Genomic DNA, 25,736 nt, shown 5'->3' on the forward strand with positions numbered 1-25,736 from the left:
GGAAAATCCGTCATCACGTAAACGTTGGAACCTGTCCAGGGAATAGAGAGGCTGTCTGTAGCAGAGAGAGAACTTCTGATGTAATGTAGATATTATATTCATCTATATGTGTGCTGTTCTTTCTTCTTCTGTCTTTTTTTTTTATTGAGAAAGGGATACAAGGGTCAAGGGTCACCAGTACGCGGGAATATTTACATGAATTTGATTTGTTGGGATGGATTTTTCTTTGTTAAGAGAGAATTGCAAACAAACACATATAAACCAATAATTTACTGCACTAGAATTCCTGGCTTTCTGGTTTAAAAGGAGGTGGACAGTAATCTGTGGTCTGGGTAGCTTAGCTCTTATCGTAACGAAGGATCCAGTCACGTGCTTACACTAAGTAACATCTTTTAAATCTACAAACACAAGGTGCACAAATGTATTTCAGCGAGACAGATGTTCTTCGTAGAGGCCAAACTTACTAAGGCTGACTAACGACGCACATCCATGGAGCATATGGTGTATACAGCTCATGACAACCTTCATTGACGTCACGCACCAGGTTCTTCTGCCTCACCCGGTACTTGAGTATTTAAAGAGTTATTGTTCTTGCAATGCGAGCTAAATTACGCAACAATGCAGGGAATGATGTATACAACACAAACGTTGTTACGCGTCATTGCACGTGTTGTGGCATCACGCCACCAGTCAAGATGACGATCTAGCTGTAAAAATGTGAATAATTGAAAATATAGTCCCCTTTACTGATTCGGTAATCAACATTAGTCAGTTAGTGACGACTGGAAGAGGGAAAGGCAAAAAACACGGAAAAGAAAGGAGAAAAAGAGAAACAGATTCTGATCCCAAAACGGCATACGAAGGAGCTAGGTAAGAGAAAACAATATCAACAATCAACAAAGTTCTAGTCTTTGCTGAAAGGAATAAGTGAGACTTTTCATTTTTTTTTTCTTATCTGTTACAGCTAATACAGGACGTAAAGTAAAGAAAGATTTATTCAGGGCATAATAGCAATGTATACGGACATAGTTTTAAGAACAAATTTCAACATATTCATTCCGTCATACTCGCAAATACCAAGGTCATAAAAACTGTGTCATGTTTATACAGATGTACAAAGCCGAGGGGAAACATCTTTTCTTTAGCAATAGTCCTTCAGAAGTTTAATGGGATCTGAATTTTTAATGTTACTCGCGATGCTGTGATATAAAGCGTTGGGTCTGGAAGGCAAATTCTTTCATGACATATATCATGCAGTCTGGCTGCATGTAATTAGCAATGGTTAGGTATATGTGACCGTGCACCTCAAAACGAACATAAGGTCGCACACACTGATTTTGCAAGAGGAATGAAAATAAGTGAAATGGGTCAACCTAGCCGAACTTGACTTTTTCATATTTTCTGAAAGAGCGGGTCTTCCTTTACATTACGCTAAAATTTGGTATCTTAAAACGGGCAGAAAAGTGTGTTTTTTAGCAGTTTATCTCGAACATTTTTGGTAGAATAGTGTGATTATGTGTGTCTTTAGAATCCCTTTTTCCATTTCTGAAAAACCTTGTCCACTCTCTTCACATTCAACTCTAATAACTTTTGAAAGGATAGTGCTACTGCTTTGAAAGTTGGCATTAATTATGGACAGAATGTGCTAATGAGGCATGTTTAATTTCAGTTTAATCTGATAATCTCTTCATTGATGTTACTCTGGTGGTTTACTTCCTGTTTTTTGTCCCATTCATTGCACAGCCAGCACGGTTTGGTAAAGATTAAGCGCTTGAATAGACACTGTTACTTCAGAGCCTCTTTTCTCAGTTCACACTTTTCCTGAGTTTGTGCTTTCTTTCAAATATTGAGATAGGTTAGGAGAGTCCATTTGATTTGAGTTATACATCATTTTAAAGCTTAAAGTCTGTTCTTTCATAATATGGTCTTAACTAAAAATTCATGTCTGGCGACTTTGTGTTTGTTTTGAGGTGCAGGGTCACATATAGTTAACTCCAGCGTGGCGCCTTGTGGCAATCATAAAGCAATGTAAGCCTGACATAAAAGCGAAGTTATACATTATGGTTAATATGTGTCTTTTGTAACAGATATTTTTCAGCTTCAGTATACTTCGCAATACTTCGTATTCTCTTCATGCATGCATTTATTTTCTTCTTTTTTTGCGCGCGCGCAACGTCTGTGTACTATAATAATCTTATATGTAGTGTTGCTTTGTCACCATGTTTTCGTGGTACACACGGCTTAATGAACAGTGTCCGTACCATATCATTATCATCTTATTCTATGTTTATGTTCTTGTACTTTATAACAGGTAATGTTTATGAATACTTTTAGCATCATACATATATACATGTACATCTCAAATGCTTTAACGGAACATATCTATATCAAATTTAGATATATATGTTATTTGCACGTTTTTATTGTTTTGTTCTCTCGAGTGATCTACAATGCATGATACAAGCTAGGCTTCTTATTAGATTACTCTTTTCCATTGCTTCAGTTTGCTCTTGGTTTCTATTGTAAAGTGTGCATTGTTTTTCCAGATATATAATTATCTGTATACATATAGATTGTAATATAGAATTTCATGATCTGTATTTTTTTTTTTTCAAATTGGTCAATTTCATGAACTGATACATGCATACTTTTATGTATCATTTTTGTTGATGATGGAATTAAATTGAATTGAACTGAACTAAACTGAACTGAAAAGGAATAATCTATGTTCTGGTTTATTTGATTTCTTATCTGGTCCTCCTAGATCAAATTTTCTGACCTGCACTGATACTATAGCAGTTGAAAAACAGGCCATATTTAGACCCACTGTTAAAAGATGACGCTAGTTACCGGCCAAAACACAACAACCCAGCAATTATTGGCAATTATGTACGAATAGGGGGTACCCTTTGATTGGAAAATCCTGTGAAATTATTCCCCTTGCCAAAGACACATTAGTCAGCATGTGCCTGGGAAGATAACTCACCCTCATCTGAACAGCGAGAGTGACTAAAGGGTGCACTATTAACCACCTTCTCATTTCAGGATCAATTTTGACGGTATGTCCAATAGATGAATTGCACTGCCTAAGTCGCCACTCCTTGGTGCGTCTTCGGGGATTTAGAATGGATAGAGTGTGTTTGTCTTTAGTATGAAGTGTTCTCAATGTTGTACTGTATATGACTAGCTTCATTCTAAGTCGCATCACAGTTAGTAGTCATCGCCTTTGTTATCTATAAACGACGCCATGAGGTACCTGGATGGCTATCTCTAATGTACATCGTCAAGGGCAGCATTAGCTGTAAGATTTCATTTCTTCAAACTTTGAGCTTCGGGGTATGATACATTGACAACAATGTTAATCGCATAGCTTAAGACGTTAGTTTAAAGTGTGCGTGTGCGTGTGTGTGTGTGTGTGTGTGTGTGCGTGTGTGTGTTTTTTTTTATTTTATAACATGATAGTGTGGTTTTTTATTGCTCGTAGACATGAACAACCTCTTAGTTTTGCTTCCTATGCATTGCATTTTTAATCAATACGTTGTATATTCTGTTGAAAAGAAATAGAGATAAAAATTGAATTGAATTGAATTTAAAAAGTATTTCACATCACATCTACATGGCGTGACGCAAAAGACTGCATTAAGTGTATACCTGAAAGTTAGAAAATTGATACAAGCAAAACAAAACAAACAAAAATGTGAAAATCTGCCACTAGTCAATAGTGTCAGCGTCAGCATTATGTACTACTTCAGCTTTGATAATAAATTTAATTCGCTGAGTGTCCACCATCTTGGACACGGCATGCATGCTACCATATTGAAAATAACAAGAATAGCAATAAATCCCCTATCATAGGTCGAACAACTGATTGGAAGCTCATGGGTGATAGAAGCTTATACTGAGAGTTTCCGCCACCTAACATAAATATACGGGATTTTCACATCTTTAGTAGTAAGTATATGATGTGTAGATGTATGTTAATGTAATCTGTGGAAAATTTGATAAGTGAAATCAAAATGAAAAAAAAAAATTAATGAAAATTAAATAATATGAATCGAAAATATTCTACCAATGAAAGAATGAAATCGTGTAAAGATTTACAATGAATCATACAACCAGTCATGTTTTTAGTCTCTCCTAAAGGCTCCATAATTCATCAAACTATGTTCTTTATTATACAATGCAGCCGGAAAATTGGGGAAAAAACCCAATCAATTAATTTCTGTTAGTTAACTTGATTAAAACTGAAGTTATCTTATAAATGCCTCGGGTATAAATCCTGTGCTTGCAGGTCCTTGAGACTCGCAGTGACCAAGTTAATTTCAGAGGACTACAAATCACGATTTTCGTCCCAATGACGACAACAAGTCTACGTTCTAATGAGTTTATGGTGAGGGCCAAGTTCCGCATACATCTTGTCTCGAGATATGTTACTCATTATGCCTGATGCGATATATCCAAAGGGGGTTAGTCGCTTGTGCCTTTGTTTTCAGACTAGTATTTTCTTGCCGTGGTGCTTTGAGCCTGACGCTCCATTGTGGTTATGGGGCAAGTTCGGGGTACATATATTGCTCAAGTTAGGTTGCACATTATCTGATGCAAAAGTGTCACGGGTTTAAGTTTTCTCTGAACAAACAGAACTTCTCGCCCTCGCCCACACTTGGAATATTGAGTAACCGTACACTGACAGGTCGTTTCTCGTGGTTTCACCGCAAGGCAAACATGAAACAGGTGACCGATTTCAGTGCCAAGAAAACTTGGAGGGGCTTCACACTGCAATTGCAATCATCACCAAACGATAACGGAGCTCTCACGTGGATCATGTAAAAAGTGTGATCATTACTGCACTGAATGATAAGAACTTTGACATTCAGTGTATTCATTTGACAGCGCCTGCAAATTTCTGTTCAACGTGCGTCTTCCACAGTGCTACTTGTTCATACGGATTATATCGGCTTTCCCCGATCGAAATTAAATTTGATTTTCGTATGTTATTAGAACACTAGACATACTAATTCACAGAAAACGAATCGACTGATGGCAGTAGAGTACGAAAGCGTAAAGTCATATAGCCATTCATGGCCATAAACTGGTTTTAAACAACCTCACCTGGCCCGAGTGCCTATATGCTCGCACCTAGCTCCAACCCAAACTATTCTAAAAGACTGATACTTCCTTCACTTTGGTGCTCTGTTGATATTTATTACAACTTTCAGTGCAATTATGCTCAAAATATCATTTTAGCCACAAATTCAGTTGGTAATATTCACTGGTAATTTTATTTCGTAGAGAAGGATGAAAAGCAAGGGATAAATTTCATATCATAAATGGATGAAAGGTCAAACCTTATGGTCAAAGGCTATTCAACAATAGCTTAACATTGCATTTTATTTTAAACCAAACTCTTCGCTTGTAATTGTCAAGTAATTTGGCAGGAAGGACAGAAATAGATATGACGTTTACTGATATGAAAGGTCAAGGAATTTAATGTTATCGAATTTTGGCCCAAATAATAACATTGTTCAGCTAATAAATTCCGCTTTGAAAGTTCTTTTGTTGGGTAATGTAGATGTAGGTTACATGAAATAAGGAGGTCAAAGGTCAATGCTCAGGATTAGAAGTCAAGATCAATGAATTTCATGTACGTAAAATAGAACATGGTCTTGCCGCATGTTGCACTAAACGTTCAAGCCTTGCATAACGTTGACTTAATTCTAGGCTTGACTCTTTTGTTGACCACTGCACATTAGAATATAAATGATTGAGAATGATCTTGAGAGAAGGTAAGAGCTTGTATGGTGTCTGGCAGAATGCATTCATTTGATATGCTCGTATTTACATTTTGTATACCTGCTCTCACTTGTTAAGTGAAAGAGTGTAAGCATTTTTCGTACTACTGCATGTATGCTACATAGACTATAGTATTACTCGCCAAGTTCACATACCACCAAACATGTCGTTCATTTTGAAAAGTCTTATAGTATGCTGAGATGAATTTCTATAAATTTAATCAATAGCTCATTCTCATGACGTTGTCTACGCTGAGGCTTGGTAAACATATTCTTTCTTTTTGTTGTTGAATATTCTGTCATATCTTATGACTTCTTCCACTGGATGCCAGTTGCAACTCCCTCCGCCAATCCCGTCTCTCTCTCCCACGTCCTCCATTCCATTGAGGCATCATGGTTCTTTTTTTTTTTCATGTATATACCCAGCCGACTGTGCATAAGATGATGCTCGATGCATTTCGATTGTTCGTTATCAGCTCAGAGCCCCATCCCACTCTGATACATCACCAGTGAATGAAACATAGGAACGAAATTCATTTTACTTCGTAGGAAGCTTGCTATCGTCTTCCTTTATCAGCAGTTTCTATTGTTATATAAGGACATAATATAATGTTGTCATCTTGGTTGTTCATAATCGATGTATAAAAATCATTTATCATGTATAATAAATCATTGATCATAACGATCAACGTAATGGATATAAATATTATCAGCTGTACGTGATTGCTCAAACATTGTCAAAGGCTAGTTTCTACGTTGATTAAAATGCCGGTCCACGTTTCAATGGAAGCCTTGATCTGCATTGTATGCAGACAACCCAACAATTATCATCAAGACGGATAATTGCAGAAGCACGCCATGGAGAGACTATACGGAATTTCCCCTCTGTTGTCTTACAGATAATCCTGACATTAAACTGGCTGCTGCAGGGAACCCCCGTACGTCTCTCCCTTGGAAGGCATCTGATCATTTGAAGATTGACAGAACATCCTGTAAAATCATATTCATGCTACCATGACAACGTGGCAAAAGTATTTCCGACAGCGCTGATAAAACTGAAATGTTCACTTTGATGAGGCAGTTGGCTGTCACTACGATTCGATAAATTCCTGGCAGTGCCAAATAACACCTCCTCAAGAAATTTTGGCCTCAGTGGTTAGAACTCACATCTATTTTATCCGGCAATGGCGTAAAAATCAGGAAATTCAGACATAAAAGTCATTCATTGAATGACTTTTATAACACTTTTAGGCTGTCAAAAATATCGGCTAAGAAGCCATATATTGCTTATAGAGTACGGAAAACAGAGCATGTGTCATATTTTCCAGCGCCAGGAAAAATACCATTTGAATATTTTTGTTCCTAGGTTGTTGGAATTAGTTTAATTTATTTTTGTATCGATTTCCCAATGTTTTACAATACAACATTTTCTTGTCATGAATGTGGCACATTTATCTTGATGCCTAGTATGCATAATATGCTATCGCCACCATTAGGGTTGTTATTCGTTACCAGTCCTATAGATTTGACAAAGTACAATCCGATCCGCTGATGAACTTCAACATTAACGAAATACACACCTGCACGAGGGACAAGATTTTTTTTAACCCACGATGTCTCTCTCGACCCAGGTGTATAAATGCGTTTCTGGCAACGCGACGATATGCATGTACTAAAAATTGCAGGGCCCTTTTTGTAAAGCAGTGGTAACAATGAAGAGGCTGCCCTGGATGAAAAGACAGCATTATCATCATTATCACAATCACTGTAGAAACGACAACATTGCAGACGACAGGCACAGTGCATAATCATGTTTTACAGTAATTGGTTGTATGCTCCAAAATCGTTTCATAACTCCACTTTGAGTAGTTGGAAATGAATTTCATTAATGGTGATGGATTAGAGCTCTACGTTCTGTCATCACTTATAAGCCTGAAACGAAATCACTTGAATGAAAAAAAGACTCCGTAGTAATCACCAAGTTTTCCTAATTTTCCCAGCAAAAAAAAAAAAAAAAAAAATCATGATCACCAAAGCCAGCAATACACGATCATGTTATAATCATGTCGTGACAACTTTCAAATTCAAAAGAAAAAGGGGGAGTGCTTTTGTAGTTGGGCACGTGTGTTTCATGTGAGTGACAGTGCTTGAGATTGATACGGCACTGGTGAGTGGAGGCAAAGAGCGCCATCTACAGCGCATATCATAATATGCACTGTGCATTGCAAAAGTACTGGTATTTGATTTTAATACAGAAGGAGGTGCCGAGTACCTCCTTGGTTTAAAAGTGAGAGGTTTAAGAATTTTGTTTTGACGTCAGAATTATAGACAGCATGTTAATATTGACACCTGCGAGACAGGAGTTCTCAGAAGGTTGTTACAGAGTGGTGAAGACGGGTCACTCTAGAATTACCCCCTCTCCACTGCATAGCCTTGGAAAAGTATAATAAAAGTATATCATACTTTCATTGTGTACGTTTTGTCCAGTGCCAGAATCAGTTATTAGGTGATCCCAGAAGACTCGGATCACCTATTGACGTATCTTTCTTTTTTTTTTCAATCTCGGTAACTAGTAGTTAAAAGCATGGTGGAGTGGGAAGACTATTCCTTCTCTTAAAATATTTAACTAGATGTGTTTTAAACTTTTGAACATTTCATTTATTTCACCCACCTTTGAAGTATAACGCAATTAAGCCTTTTATCATAGCCCTTACATGAAGACATTCATTCTATCATATGTGAGATATGACAAACAATCCGTGTTCGTTGTCTGTGGAGTGAACGCATGAATGATTTATACCTCCGTTATCCTTTTTTTTTTTGTTGTTGTAAAACAAAAGTCACACAATATGAGTATTACTTGTAAAATTATGAGAAACATTATTGCTTTACTATACCCCACAGTTTGCTTGCTTATTTTCTTTGTGCTACCACGATTTAAGCGATATTCATCCCACATAATGTTTGTACACTTCATCATTTCGTTGATACTACTCTCCAAGAGAAACGCAGAAACAGAATCACATTAAAAATTAAAACAAGGAAACAAGTATTCTTTTCATTCAGTCTTTCATTCATGTTTTCCCCATCTCCAACAAAACTTGTAAATACGATTTTTTTTTTGGCACGGAAAAATAAATGCATATATTGACATTGCAATGTACAATAAACCAAATTTACAAGTACACATTTAACAAGGAGCGTGTAAGGAAAAACAACAAAAAATGAGAATATATAAATGCATTCCCCAAATATGATAAAACAATACTTGCTTTTCATATACATAAAAACGGAATCGCAAAACCGAATTACACGAACTGAGAATTGGAACCTAACTAGCCATACACAAACCGCACAAATCCCAACAATAAGACGCTGTAATGCAGAAAAGAAAGTACGAAAGAAGAGAAAGAAGAAGAGAAGGAGGAGAGAAGAAGAAAAAAGCTGATAACATGGCGTGAAGATAAGAAGGTCGATGGCGAAGACAAAAATGATGACCTGAGCTGCCTAAGAAATGCTTGATGTTAATTAAAAGAAGATTAAAGTTTTATGATCAGATTTTTTGCAACCATTAAAATCAGAATCTTTTTATGATGTAAATACATAAAATATCACTGTTTTTTAATGATAAGGCTCATAAGAACTTGTGTAAATGTAGGCCCTATATAAAAATTTTCTTTTAATTAATTTTGAAAGAATTTAGACTTGGGTCAGCTATCAAAATAATTACCACAGAGGCTACATACATTAAAAGAAACTATCAAAGAGGCCATTTCAGAAATTGGGTCCAAGAAATGTAACTCCAGATTGAAGTATAAAAATAATATAGTCCTTGGCAGGGCAAGTGAATATTGGTGTTATGTATAAATTAAAGGGTGTGTACAGTTCTGGTCGAGGTGAAGATTTAGCTTTTAACGTTTTGTGAGATATTCAGAAACCACTCTATGAGATGTCAAAGAGCATGCGGTTCTAAGGGGTATCAAAAGTTTATTCGATCAAAATCGGTTTAGAAATGGCTGAGATATCCAAAAACAAGGTGAAACAAAGAGATACTAATAAAGTTGGGGCATGTCGCCTTTTATTATTAGCACTTTTTTGGATATCTCAGCCATTTGAAAACCAATTTTCATCAAATAAACGTTGAATCCTTCTTAAAATTACAAGCTCTTTCATATTTCATAAGAGGCTTTTCATTTTCTCACTTAGGAATGTTCAAAACATGAATCCCTACCTCAACCAGTACTGTACAGTCCCTTTAAAGTCAATGCCTAAAGTGTTTTTAAAAATGATTTATAATTCAATTGTTTTACCACATTTGTCATACGGGATCATAATTTGGGGCAATGCATCAAAAACCCAGTTGAACAGAGTTTGTGTCTTGCAAAAACGTGCAATACACCATGCTTCATATCTTGCCCATTCAAAACCAATCTTTCATTTGTATAAGATGCTGCAATTCTATGATATTTATCTTTTACAGTTGGGTATTTTTATGTATCTATGTTACAAAAAGTTACTTCCAGAATCCCTTTTAGATTATTTTTCGCTGAACAGCACTATTGATAATTACGGCACAAGAAATTCTGCAAACTATCATTTATATCACATGCGCACCTCATTTTTTAAAAATTCAGTTATATATCAGGGTCCTCATATATGGTATTCTATCCCTAGAGAAATTAAAGCATCACAATCTATAAATAGTTTCAAAATCAAATATAAACACTTTTTTACTGGAAGATTACAAACGTAGTTAATTCAAGGCGTATTTTTATTTTTGTTGTTGCTGTTTTTCTGTGTTGTTATCGTCCATATCTCCGTAGTTTTCTTTTGTAATGATTGCATTGTTTTGACTTGTTCCGTTTTGTCAACTTAACTGTCATTTCTTTTCCTTAAATCTGTCTAAGGTATATGTATGTTACAGTACAATGGGTCAGCTACTCACAAGGGCTTTTCCTTTCTTGCTGCTTCCCCCATCAATGGCATTGTCTTTGTATGTAGTCATACCGCCACATTATTTCTAATTGTATGTCCTATGTCTTATGAATTTTTCTCTTTTGTATCTCATTTTGTACATTCATGTATTGTTTGCTCTGTATATTTTTAATGCTTGGTGCAAAATAAACTAAACTGAAACTGAAATTCATTGCAGTGACGTGTTAATCGGGTATGTGAAAGGAGTTGTTTTTCACACACTCACGTGCGTGTGTGTACGTGTGTGTGTGTGTGTGTGTGTGTGTACGTGTGCGTGTGTGTGTTCGTTCGTTCACATTCATCGCAAACTATGTGCCAGCATTATTTGGAAGAAGGAAAAGGATCGCAATTTCTGAGGGACCTTATATTGCAAAGGCGTGGCGTTGGTGTTCTGCAGTACGTGGTCTCGGAGCGCCTCGAAGCCCCCAGATCTGACGGAGTGTACCCTCGGATGAGATATGCTCCCTTCGCGACGGAGGCGGTCGTAGTCACCGTTACGAAGACGCAGCTCCTCATCAACCTGGCGAGGACAAAGGGGATTTCCCCGAATAGATTTAAAGCTGTGAGTAAGCCCATATACAGCGCAACCGACTTATGAGTTGTTAAAACAACTTTGATACACCGGCACCTGAAAGTTTTATGACCTTTGATCAATGTACCAAAAACACCAATATGATACACTGGTGTCTAGCATTGATTGCCTCCGTCATGATCGAATTATCAATGTAACATTGCATTCATAGTTGCCCAGTGCACCGTTTTCTGAAATGAGTATGGAACAGACCGACCAGTTTCCAGAGGTAAATAAAATAGTACCCCATATACATACACTGGGAGCAAAGCAATGAAGAACATGATCTTTCAGAATAAATTACATTAAAAAAACAACACCACCAACAACAAAATTCTTCTTGTGAAAAGAGTAAGGAATGTTTACGTGATATGAATTATAGAAAAAAAAACTTCAACTGACTTAGCTGGGCATGCTAAAGAACAATACTCAATGATATAACGATTCTTTGATGTCTAGAGAGCAAAAGAAAAATGGTCGCGTTATCCGTGCGAAAGAATTCAAAAGAATAATTGATCTACTACTAGTTCTCATTACCCAAAGTTTCCTTGTTGCACTTCTCTTGACAAGCAAACAACAAACAAACAAACAAACAAAGCAACCCTATAAAACAAAGAAAAAATAAGCAAACAAACAAACAATGAATTAAAAAAAAATCTCACCGTTTTTTTCTCTTCATCCGTAATAGATTTCTCAGATGGCTCCAGCTCCAGAAAGACGTAATAGTAGAGTAAGTCTTCGTTGGGTTCGTACTCTGCAATAATATACAATTAGTACACCACAGGATTGATGCATTGTGACTAACACAATAGCCTAAATACTCGAAAACAACTGCAAACGATATAATGACAATATCCCAAATACAACATACCTTGTGAGACAATTCTTTAAATATTATTCATGTTATCAGGGTATAGGCCTCCATGCCATTTCTGGTGACGTCAATGTCAATGCATTAGCTTGATCGCGGTAGCCAGTACGCTAAGCACGTTGATACCTGAAGAATCTTCCGGAACAAGTGAACTCTCAGCTACGGTATACTCCGTAAGACTGACACCGGGCCAGCGGGCCACTGCTGCCTTCATCGACCACGTTCGTGTTCAGCTTTTCGTAAAACAGGTTGAGAATCTGGCCCAGTCTGCAATCGGGAAACAATGGAAAACGAATGGAAAGGGGTCACATCCATAGCAACTGAGAATTAAATCGATCCTTACAAATAAGATTCGGAAGCCCCACACCCTTTGCATGGCACCCCTGGTTCCCTGGGCTAATGGGTGAAATAAAAACAAAACCGAGAACAAAGTAAATGCGCACGCAGTCCAGAAAAAGGAGGACTGCATCCATAAACACTTGTGATGCCCCCAAGAAATATTTCTTATTGTAGAGAGGTAGTTTTGAATCTTTTCTAAACAATAATGAAATAGGATCCCGAAAAAAGGGTTAGTTTCAACCCCCCGAAAATTCAGGGTGCGTTAAATGATACAATAATATAATAGCAGTAGTAGTAATGATGATGATGATAATAATAATAATAATAATGATAATAATAATAATAATAATAATAATAATAATAATAATAATAATCACAATTATGAAATAAGGGTGCATGTTTTGCGGCGAAGCATGCCAGGCTAGGTTTTTTTTTTTTTTTTTTTTTTTCGCAGGATATCTAGGGGGCATAAGGATCGAAGTCTTTCCATTTTCTGAATGATATTGCCATTATCACATTTGCATTTGGTATAGTGTTAATAAAATGAGTTTCAATGCATAGACATTTGAAATTTTGAAAATAAGCCTTGATCAAAGGATTCACATCTGTCCTCCATCACTGCCTGTTAATTTGTTTTGTGCAGTTAAGTTGACCTTACATAAGTCGAATAATCATCTAAGTCGAAGGTCTTTTCAAGTCCTCTTCTCTTTATATCATATTGATTTCAATTCCTCATAAGTCCATTCACTCTAAGTCGAAGCAATTTCCAAATAGATTGGACTTAGGCAAGGTTGTCTGTATTTCATTATTTCTTTTTTCTATATAAGACGTTTCGATCTGTACAGAAATCCCAACCTGGACCCTGAGCGAAGAAAAGTGCTGCGGGAATATAAGTACATCTTTTGTGGTATATTCAGAATGAGAGAGTCCCTAAATATACTCCTGTCCATGCAGGTGCTAAAATTGTGGATATTCTTCCCCTCAGCACTCTTCCTTCATTAAGGGGGTAATTTTGCTAGCTTTCCTCTCTAAAACATGTGAAATGGGGCAAATTTGCTGGCCTCCCTTCCAAAACCCTGAAATGCAGGGATGATTTTGATGGCTTCTCTTCCAAAAGCCTGTGACAGGGAGATTCTACCGGAATATCCTGAAGACAGGTAAGATAATAAGTGTAACTGTAATTCTTCATTGCCTTTTCAAGGAGATTTCTATCTTGTTTGATTAAGTACTTGTACATTCCATCTGCTGATATCATCTTGAAAAAGAATGGAGGTTGGTTTTACAAACCTGTACTGAAACTGTAAGATAGGGCAATTCTCATGGAAACCGACAACTTGGAAGATGTCGCCCGTTCGATAACGGTAGAATCCGAACCATTCGTGGGTTACAGCGACTTCGTAGCACTGTCCGACTTCTACTTCATCCATGAAATATGTTTTAGGTTGACTCTGATCCCTAAATACCAAATGAAAGGTAAAATTAAGACGTCATGGCCAATCAAAGTGTGCTGTATCTTTACTTGTCAACAACTTTTATATGTGACGACAGAATCGTGGTGTACAGAAATAATAAATCTCTATAAATCCGGTACACGAAGCGCTCTGGACTAATTGCTCTGAATCTTCATTAGTTTTTTTTTGTGAAGCTTTGAACGGTTAATTATTTAATCATGTACGATTGACAAATTGTATCCTAGACTAACGTAAACAGCTAAATTTTTTCACAAAAGGAGGATATGTCCTAGTTATAGTTGTGTCATACTCGACACTTGTTCTCTCCGTATGTTTGTTGTTTGTTGATTAGATATTGTTCAAACTTGTTCAATCTTTTTTTTTAACTTTGTACAATAAATTGGGATGATGAGCTTCTAGCGTTTGGTTTCATTATTGATGAGTTTATAGCAGAAGTCATAGAACTTTACTTCATATAACTGCATGTGTATTAATATAGTACTTTTATGAATAATCATATCTTTGTATGTGTTTCTGATAACTATTTGAACATATATTTCTATCTTTGTCAAGACATTGTTTCATCGCTGTATACGCACACGCGTCCAGACATCTATTGGTATAATCCACTTGGAAAGACAATCAGACAGACAGGCCTTAACACAAATAAGATAGAAAGAGAAATAGACAGCTTTCAAGATACTGACGTGTCCTCAACTTTGATGAATTCTGTAACCACAACGGAAGGCAGCGGCACATGGCCATGCACGTTCATGGAGTTTAAACCCAGGTAGGGGCATGTAAAAACTTCTGACGAGCCAAAATATAGTGGAAGATGTTCAATTCCTGCAGACAAGACAAGCAAAGATCACAGCTATCTGTTTGTTCATTTATCTACCTACATATTTGCTTTCTTTATTTCATCCTGTATTTTATCCTAATTAGTTGCACAAACCTGCTTTCCAAAAGTACCCTGCAGTTTTACAATGATTTACACATCATCAAAATACATCAAACATATCAAACATGCTTTCATGAGTGAAGTTTATTTTATACAGGAGAGTGAATCAGACATTACAAGCATATATACATGTAAGATTTGAGTATGATTTCATAAGATAAATACTATCATTGCAGCAGGATGAAACCAAAATATCTGCGTGCGACAGAAAAACACAGAAATATCAGAAAAATAACAAATGAAACCCACCAGAACAAAATGCGTAAAATTTGATTAAAAAAGTCCTAACCTAAAAGTGATTACGATTTCTGCCTCAAGGTCCTCATCACCAGTATGGTGAGAGGTGCAAAGAGGGATTGGAATTATTCCTAGGAATACCATGTCTTGACAATTTAACATCACACGTTCCACCCTTCGTGTACATACAGTGACGATTGACGTAGAAAACCACATAGCGTGTATATATAATTTAAAGTCCCGAGCACAGGGTTAAGGGAGGTTTGACAGGATAAACAGCAACAGTGATATGACTTACCTTTAGCCCATGATCTCTCTATTTGTGGCCAGATTCCAGTGTGGTCAACTGAGTGGATGACTCTCAAACGGGGCCAAACTCTTTTCATCAGACCTGAGAACCCTTTCTCAAACTCTCGGCGTAATTCAGCGGCTCTAACGGGATCACCACCTCCCAAAGCTGCCGTCAACGAGGCACGGATATGAGAAGGAAGCTCGAGAGAGCTCGGGATGGTCCCGTGTTCAATGTCGTGGACGATGTCCGGCCAACACCGACTCAACTGTCGGAGGGCGCTCCTTAAAAGGTTCATGAAGCCCACGTGAACAACGCCAACATCTCTGTCGAGTAGCCCAAAGAGGAGGTGAATGTAATTGGCCTCATAGATCGTTTCGAGTTGGAATCCTTCCGGCGGAGAAGTGTAGCCCAGAAGAGGAGTTCTATGCTCATCCGAAAACCGCCCGATTGATTCAATGAGAGCACCACTCTTTGTTCTAGACACTCGGGGTGACACATACAAGTTTAACTGCTTTTGCAGCAGACTGACATCTGGATAATTCTCCAGTAGTGTCAGATTTAACGTTGTCCTAATCCTTTTAAACAAGTTAATCTTAGAGGTGAGTGGGATGTGCTTCGACCGTCCAGTGGTTCCGGTTGTTCGAACGAAGCTAGCAGGCGTTTTTGCAGTGAGAATATTAGTTTCCCCGTTCATCATCCTTTCCACGTACCCTCGATAGTGCTCATAAGTTGTCAGCGGATGCCGTCTGCGTAAGTCATCCAGCGACTTCACCTCCTGCAGACCAAATCGCCTCCCGTACTCGGTGTTGCCATTCTTCTTGATGATGTCGATCAACAAATGCTCTTGATGCTCTCTGGGCTTTCGCCAAGAAACCTTGGCTATTGGATAGTCCCTCAGATTGTGAAGGCACTTCTTGACCAGGACTAGCAACCCAAACTGACTCACAGTTTTAAAGGTATGCCGTCTGGATGGCCGCTGACTAAGGATCCACAAGTACACAAGGCAAAGCCCGAGTAATCCAAGATCCAGAATTCCTGGGATATTAATAGAAAGTATTGATGATGTAATTGACTTGTTCTGAAACGCATTTAGATAAGGAACTTTGAGACAATGACTTGGCAAAGTTTAACAATCCGTGTCGATTTCAGTCGTAATCCTTAGTTTGATCTCATTGTTGTAAACCTCGTTAACGGGGCATTTCAGAATCTGCCCTCAACGTTTCGTGCAATAATTCAGCAATGTGAGAGCAAGAGCTCCAGAACACTTTTTTATTTATTCTATTTTTTTTTTTTTGGGGGGGGGGGGGGCAAACTCTCGACGGGGGCACATTTATGTGACGGTGTGATATCCTCGACGAGGGAGCGAAGCGACCTTTTTGTACCCTATCGTGGGAGGGGGAGGGGGTACAAAAGTCGCGTTTATAGAGAATTTAAAAGCAAGTTTCTGGGGAATTCAATATATGGAAAATCAGTGCGAAAGACTATATGAATATAACATTTACGGGGGTACATTAAGATGTGACGGCGTGAGATCCTCGGCGAGGGTGGATACACCCTCCCACAGACTTTTTGTGAAAACAGAGCATAAAAGTCGGGTTTATAGAGCCTTTTAAACCAAATTTCTATGGAATTAAACATAGTTGAAAAATCACTGCGAAGGACTAAAAAAAAACATACGGGGTACATTTATGTGACGGTGTGAGATCCTCGGTGAGGGAGCGAAGCGACCGAGCGGGGGAGGGGGATACCCCCCTCCCACGGTTTAGAACTTTTTGCAAAAACAGAGTACAGCAGTCACGTTTATAGAGAATTTAAAAGCAAGTTTTTAGGGAGTTTAACATATGGAAAAATCTCACGGTGGGGAATTTTTGTGAAAACAGAATAGTCGCGTTTAAAGAGCATTTCAGACCAAATTTCCAGGGAATTAAACATTAAAAAAACCACTGCGAAGGACTATGATAATAACATATGGGAGTACATTTATATGACGGTGTGAGATCCTGGGAGAGGAAGCGAAGCGACCGAGCGGAGGTGGGAGGGAGACGCCCCCTCCCACAGTAGGGACTTTTTGTAAAAAGAAAAACAGGACAAAAGTCGCATGTATAGAGCATTTTAAATCAAATTTCTAGTAATAGAAAAAAAATCACTGCGAAAGACTATGATCATAACTTACGAAAACTATTCATTTTACTGTAAAGAACGGGCAGAGCGAGCGAGCCATTTTCACATTGCCATTCGTCTGAAATGTATTCGTTAAAAGCTTAAACGTGATTGCATTGATCGAACAATAAAAATTATTCTTATATTACTAGAAAGCATAGAAGAAAAGGAAAATGTAAGCATATGTAAGCACACTACCATTTTCATTCTTGTTATTTTTTATTTTAGCAAAAATTATTAAAGCGGGGAGCCCCCTGGATCCACCACTGTTGTGCTATTAATCACTTCAATTGATCTTATGCTAACTATGGTATAAAGTGGTAAATGGCAATCTCTAATGAGAAAACAAAGAAAAAACAAAGTCGAAAAACACAAAAATACATAACAAATTAAAAAACTACGATATGCATAAGAAGAATGACTTTTGGAAGTTCTTACATGTATGATGTGCAATAGCTGAATATGTTAAAACAGATATTCAAATAAAAAGATGCTTTTAATTAGGCTAAAATAGAATCTTGGGCCCAGTTTACACAATATTGATTAATTGAAATTAGACATTGATAATTTTAAGACATAATCTTAGATTACGACGTGGTTTACACCCGTGTCAAATTTCGCCGCGATCGCAACACTGATGGTCGAGATTTCGGGGTTTTAGCATTTATAGCCAAATTAGTCCGGCCTGATTAGGGTTAAGCAGACTAATTAATCATTGTACTAGGTGTCACAAAAAACAAGCATTTCTTACTTTTGATCCTTAATAGTTCGAAAACTATATATCAGATAACACTGTCATTGATATGAGTAATAGCTAAATAGTGTACAATCTAGTCAGAGGTGATTTGGATACGAAACCTTGAATCTTGAAGTTATGTTCCAGATTTTGGTCAAATTTTAACCCTCTGTACAAAAATGAACTTTACACAGGACCTAATGATGTGTATGGGAGTGTGTTCTTACAATGACTCTGACATGTCTGAACAATAGACATGAATACCACGAATACCACTTTTTCTGAATTCTGCTGACTAGGCTTCTTGCTCCAATGCACATGAATGCTTTGTAAATAATTCATGATGGTTTGCCCTGGGCACTGCTAGTCTGAATTTACGGTAAAGGGTAAAATTGTTATTTTGTTCACTCTCCATCTGAAAAGATGGCTGGATAGCCCATATTTAGCTACGCTAAGCTGGTCTTCCATGGGGTCCAGTTGGATGTGAGGTGGACCACTTCACCGGGTTAAACACCTTGCTCTTTGTGATGAATGAATGAAGCGGGATCTTTTACGTGCATGAGTTGTGACTCTTTCATACACCATGTACACGGAACCTAAATTTTATGTCCTATCTGAGGGACAGAGTGTTTTGCCTCTCTCTCGAGGGGACGGTATGATTACACGCAACATTGCTCAGTCCAGACTCGGGTTTGAACCTGGGCCCTCAGGATCGTGAGGCAGACGCGCTACCGACTGAGCCAACTCACATGCACATGTAAAAAAAATATGCACATGTTTTCATGTGCTTGCATACACTATATTACAGGATGAATAAAGACCAGCTGTTAGAGTGGAATTTCTCATTAATGTGTAACAGAGTATTCTAACCCTGGCCGTTGTTCAAGACCACACACTCCCATACACACCAATTGACTCCTGTGCAAACTCAAGTTTTGTACACAGGGTTGAAAATAGAGCAAAATTTGAACCCTAACTTAAAAATAAATCTTGAATTTAATGAAATTGGTTTATGCTTTCATTCTTAAACTACCTTCAACAAATTGTACACTATTCAGCTATTGTTCATCAGCATTATCTGATATATGGTTTTTGAACTATTAAGAATCAAAAGTGGGAAATATTTTTGTAACATCTAGTATAACAGTTAATTCGTTTTGGAACCCACTGATATAAGTGTGTTTGATGTTCACAAGTATGGCCCAAAATATTATACCGGTACATTAATAACATGTAATAAATGTGTTTGTGTGATTGTGTGTGTGTGTGTGTGTGTGTGTGTGTGTGTGTGTGTGTGTGTGTGTGCTTGTTCTGAGTTATGCAGAATTTGATATAATTTTTGTATATATTGTATAGTTGGAGTGGTACATTATACACTCTGTAATTTTCCCTCTATCCCCTACCCTTCCCCCTTTCTCTATCTCTTATCCTATCCAGAGTAGCTAAGTATAGGGTCTCCATACCGTCAAGCCTCGGCTTATTTTGGAGACCCATCTGTTTAAGTTCCCTATAAGCTGTTTGTATTTGTTTTATTTTGTGCTAAAAACTATGTGTCGATATACTGTTTGTCATAGATGACTTGTACAAAATCATATCTGATGTAACGGAATTAAGCAGAAATAAATCAAATCAAATCAAATCAAATCAAATCAAATCAAATCAAATCAAATATAGAGTATGCTCTGAAAAAAAGGTACGTAAAAAAAAAAAGAAGATGCTTCAGCAGCTGAAGTTTTTGTGTAATGAGGCAGATATGGATTGATTAGGTTGATCAAGGAGGTTTGAGAAATAGAGTTCCAACTGGCTGTAGATATTCAAACAGCTGTCAGTTTTCTTTTAACGTACAAAATGATTCCACAGGTGCACTTGTGACTTTGAAGATCAGGGTTCGATGCCACCGTCTTTCCGAGCAAAGAGATCATTCATTTTGGAACGCTAACATAACGTAGGCTATATATATATATATATATATATATATATATATATATATATATATATATATATTTGTATTAAAGGAAATTAAATTTCAGCTAATGATAAGGCATATGAAAAAGAAAGCAACTCCTGTCCAGGATTATGTAAAACAGTGTAAATCTAAGCTGAATGTTGTGAGAATATTTGAACTGCACCCTTACTGGAAAGTCGATTTTATCATCTTTCCAATCAATTAAACTGATATGGTATAATCTTCAAGTGTATAGTTCTTTATTCATTGATATGTTAGATTAGTGTAAAAACATGTAAAGTCTGGTAATTTTAATTCGTATTTCATCATTTTTGTGTGTGGAATCTTTATTCGTACATCCCTGTGTCTGTACGTTTATATACCGCTCATGTTTCATAAGAAGTGACAGCGAAAAGTAATTACCATCATAAAGAAATATCTTCCATTGAGAGTGACGAGTCATGATGCGATGCCACATGAATCAATTGTTTTTCTATCTGTGAGTTAGCTCCAGTTTAGCACATACTTCAAATATTTCTTATTGGCGGCATCAAACATGAATCAAGGGGAATGACACTGTTGTTACTCCATCTCTTGAACCTTCTTGGGTTGATCAAGATAGCTTTTTCTGAGAGTCATGCTGAATTTCATGTCATTTCTTTTATACACGGTATGATTTGGAAATACATGGCAACCTTTGAGCCCGGTGAGATGAAGAAACCCGAAAGTGGAATGAGAAAGATGAGCTGAAGACCTTTTTTTTTTCCCTTGTCAGCTGAAGAACCCCATGTCATCAGAAGTTGCGCTGAAACCCCGGAAGTGCCCCCTCTAAAAGTGGGGGGCGGGGGGCGAGCCCCCTCCCCTTTTTTTCGCACCTGCACATAGAAATACATGGAAACCTTTGAGCCCGTTAAGGCGTCCGGGCAAGCTACGCGGGCTTGTGGCGAGGAGGTAGTTTAAAGCACGTAGAAGATTTTCCGCGGGCGGACAAGAATGTTTGCAATTTTCGCACTTGTTTCTTACTTACTAGACGCGTGCTACTTAGCTTCTACTTGCGTGCGTTCCGTGTGACTCGCGTGAGAGCTTTGAAACCGATCCATTTTCTGTTACGAGCGACTTACTATACGGGGATTGCGAAGTACCTGCTTTGGAGTTGCCTGTGAGGTGCTACCGGTAAGGGTTTCCTACTTGTGTTCTGCGCATACCTCTACGGGCAACTCCCGTGACTCTTCCGGAACAAGTGTTGAGCATGCTCAAGGCCTTGTCATACCGTATCTGGGGAAGTTTTGCGGCTTGACTTGCGGGGAAACAAATTTGCTACCCGGAGCTCTCCGCAGTTGGCCCGAACTTGACAATACCTAGCACTTATCTCGTCCTTAGTTGCCCGAAGGTGCGCACGCTAGTCCAATTTTCCCGCAGCAAAGTTTTGAGCATAACCAAAACTATTTCCGGATGAGTCGCGAGGATTGCCCGAAGAGTTCCACGCAGAACACCCGTAGGAGGGCCGTAGCCGCCGCAATTCACAGGCATTTGACCCACTTGAAGTAGGTAAGTTGCCCGCTGATCTATGCCTATGTGAAGGGAGTGCGTGCCATTTGTGGGCTCATTCTCTTCTTTGTCCTCTGTCCTCTATGGCGTCGAGGACTACCTGGTCCCTTTCGGACAGGACTTCATCCGCCGAATGGACTTCAGCAGCAATTTGATGCATTTGCTGTGAATCTTCCGGGCTTTGTGGCTGTCCATCCACTGGACGTTCTCTGCCCTTGTGCACTTTCCGTCTACGGGGCATCTTCACTTCTTGAAAGCTAGTTGACAAATGATTGTTTGCCCATCCACTCGAACCAGCCTATTGTTCAGGCTAGCACTCACCTCGCAGGCGACTAGTACGCAGATAACACGCAGTTGTGGCGCAGGTACTTCGCAGAGCCCGTATGTCGCCCGTAACTGACATAAAAGAAGCTATCACGAAGCTATCACGTGACACCCACGCGCCTAACATGCAGTTCAACGGAATACACGCAAGAAGGACTTAGGTATCACGCGTTTATCATGTAATACCCACGCCAAACTCGCCCTAAACCTTGTCCGGCCGCAGAAATTATTCTGCGTGCTGAAAAATCCCCATACGCAATAAGCCCGCTTAGCTGGTGTGACAGGGCCTTTTTTGGCAGCGGGTAAATAGAGCCAGCGTGCGCACCTCCGGGTAACTACTTTTGAGATACATGCTAGGTGCTGTCATGTGCGGGTCATCTGCAGGGACCTCCGGATAGCAAAAATGTTCTTCGGAAGTCACACGCAAGGCTGGTGTGACACGGCCTTTAAGATGAAGAAACGCGGAAGTGGAATGAGAAAGATGAGCTGAAGACCTTTTTTTTTTTTCTTGTCAGCTGAAGAAACCCGTGTCACCAGAAATTGCGCTGAAACCATGGAAGTGCCCCCAAAATTTTGAAAACGTGGCACCGGCAGTGTGTGATACAAGTTGATTCCAGTTGCACGAACCATGTTTTGTATATTGGTTTCTGTATTGATCATGAATATTAATGAGAGAGCATCTAACATGCAAAAAGTAGTGAAAATAGATAAAAGACATAAACACTCAAAGTATACATGCTGGGTTTAAACTTTGAAGTGTGTTAGAAACTGTATCTTTCAAAATCAACAACTTTAACTTGTGTTAATGTAGATGTATATTCACATTTTAACCTTAAAAGGGCGGGGGTGGGGGGTTGAATCAACCCCCCACCCCACCCCCGACATTTTCCACGACTGCTAGTACTTAGTATTCCGCCGCGCGATTTTTTTTTTTTGACCGCGCCTCTCGCTGACTTTTTACTTTCAAGTCTCGCACATCTTATGATACCATTTTCGGGAAAATCGGGCATACGGTAACGACGCTGCACGACCTTTCATACCGGCTTGTCAGACCGAAAATGGCTCAAAAACGTGATTTTGTGTACAAAATCTAGGCAAATACAGTTTTCCCACCTTATTCAAAAAGATATGATTATTTTCACTTTCAATGGCTGAAATCAATCAATTTTAGCATAATTGTACTTAAAATAGGTTCTGTAACACTCCCCTTTTGGAAAAAAGAAAAAAAACAGAGGTCGAAAAACAAAGAAATACATAAGAAATTCATACAACAATAGAATACATAAGAAATCAACTTCGATACCAGATTTTTTTTTTCAAGTACCTTTGTTAGGAATGCTACAAGGAATAATGTCACCAAAAATTAGGATGTCATTAGCTTTATTTTCTGATTTAGAGCAAGATTTATGATTTCACGCATATTAATTAATGTAAAATATAAAGAAATGAAAAATATTTTTTTCTTTTATAGTTTGGCAGATTACACAACAAGTAATGTATGTGGTAATTTTCAGTGCGATTGCACTGTCGACGGCCGAGATCTCGCCCGGGGGGGGGGGGGGGGGGGGGGTGAATCAACCCTCCCCCGGCCACAGAACAGGCCAAAAAGCCCAGCCTGGTTAGGGTTAATAGGACTAATAAATTTGTGAGGTGTAGTTAATAGTATTCAAGTCTTAAACCTTTTCAGATATTAGCCCATAAAGAACTGATACACTAGTCCAGTACCTACGAATAGGAAGTACAATGTGTATTACAGATATACAGCTAGGTCTATTGTAGGATGTAGGACCCGTATGTTAGGGTAGAAGAAGTTATACATTGACGCATATACTAACCCAGGCCTGCAAAATCATGCAAAACTATTGTGATTACTACTGGAATAAAACATCCAAAGTTGTTATTTTTCTTCTTAATTGTACTCCAATCGATCGTATACATGGTAATTTTACCGCAGTAATGCCATGGTAATGTTCCACGGTACTACACGGTAATTTCGCCTCATTTGCAGTAATACCATATGGTATTGTACCATGGTAGGGGCCCTACATAGCAATTTTGCCGCAGTACTGTAAAACCATGGTATAGAACCATCGTACATAGTAGAATACCATTGACTGAGAGCATAGAACTCTCCTTTATTTCTTTCAACATTTACAATATATACAGTTAAAAAGATGAAATATAACAATTCACACAATCATAATACACAGAGGGAAGACAAAGGTCATCATTTATAACAAAGTGGTAATAAGTCAGACATTTAAAAAGTCAGACTTAAAAAAAAAGAGTAAAAGCCTCAAGAGCTTGCAGTGATGGGATCACCTGACAATGAAGAGTTGAATAATACAAGAATAATAAAAAAATGCAACGCTATGTTGGGTGAGTTATATAAGTGGTGGATCAAGACATAAACAATGTGAAACTAGTATTTGGTAATTTCGCCGCAGTACCAGGTCCATGGTACCAGGGTATTACATTGGCGAAATTACCAGGCTCCATGGTTCATCACCATACCATGATACTACCATGGTATAGTCATGGTACTTTTTTGTAAAGATAGTAATAGCGGATATCTCTTCTTACCCCATCCAATACATGTCCAAGGCGATCTGGTCCAGGATCCACACGCTTTGCGCAACACATACAACGCCGCTACAAGCAGCGCTGAGGAGCACATTGCCAACTGCATGTACAATTTACTGAACGCCATTTTGAGGGTACAAAAACAGTCTCATAAATAAGCAATCAAACTCCCATGCAGTCAGGACTAGAGGCACTAAAGTTTCACTCCACGATAGAGTAGATTTCTTCGTGCTGCGTTTCTCGTGCTGCGGGTTCTTATTGCATACTTGATAAAACAGATGTTATAATGTTGTGTAATGTTTGTTTTTCACCCGAGAGTGCACTTACTAAGCGTAACGTATGCAGGCAATGGAATCTCAGACAGACCAGGGTCTCACATCCCTGGACAAGGAGCTTCATTCAGAAATGTTAATTCGAAAATGGAGCTTCAACACAATAACATTGTGATTCGAGGCTTTACAGTTGAGCGAGTTTGATGAAATGGGGCACTGGGTATTTTCCCTGTATACCACTTGTTGAAAGGAAAGAATGCTCTTGTCAGTCGAAAATTATTAAGGGGAAAATCCTAAGACACAAACCACAAGGTACTGCTGGCAGTGACCACAGCATCTGACGGCTATTTATGAATTAGCGGCCGCATCAGAAATAAATGGTCGAGCGATGACATTTGAAGTGACGGTTCAGTGTAAAAATGTCAGAGGTTGAAATGTCAGAGAAGTTTGGAGGGGGAAGACTTAAGAATTTATAACTTTTGCATCGATTGTCCTATTTTCCTCAAACTTTCACTGATGTGTTTTACTAATGTTTTGTAAAACTTTTTTTAAGGATTAGATGTGCACTCTGCCATCTGGAAACGGTTGTTTAGATCTTCAACTCAAGTTAAGAAAGAGGATGATAATATCATATAGCTATAGATATCTAAAAAGAAAAATATCATGTGCATGTGTGTGTGTGT

At 38.3% G+C, this 25,736-nt stretch overlaps 1 protein-coding gene across 1 annotated transcript; it reads right to left on the reverse strand.

Annotated features, from left to right (window-relative positions):
- Positions 1 to 6,700: 6,700 nt before the first annotated feature.
- LOC139708530 (uncharacterized) lies at positions 6,701 to 24,697 on the reverse strand. Its single transcript, XM_071620473.1, has 7 exons — positions 24,688 to 24,697; positions 15,492 to 16,520; positions 14,703 to 14,841; positions 12,369 to 12,472; positions 11,997 to 12,088; positions 11,125 to 11,283; positions 6,701 to 6,751 (listed from the first exon to the last, which is right to left on the reverse strand). Exons 1-7 carry the CDS (start codon positions 24,695 to 24,697, stop codon positions 6,701 to 6,703), a joined length of 1,584 nt encoding a protein of 527 aa, XP_071476574.1.
- Positions 24,698 to 25,736: the final 1,039 nt, after the last annotated feature.

The sequence above is a fragment of the Diadema antillarum genome, unplaced genomic scaffold (assembly GCF_040938485.1).
Source record: "Diadema antillarum isolate AM-2024a unplaced genomic scaffold, OU_Dant_1.0 seq00001347_RagTag, whole genome shotgun sequence".
NCBI classification, from domain to species: domain Eukaryota; kingdom Metazoa; phylum Echinodermata; class Echinoidea; order Diadematoida; family Diadematidae; genus Diadema; species Diadema antillarum.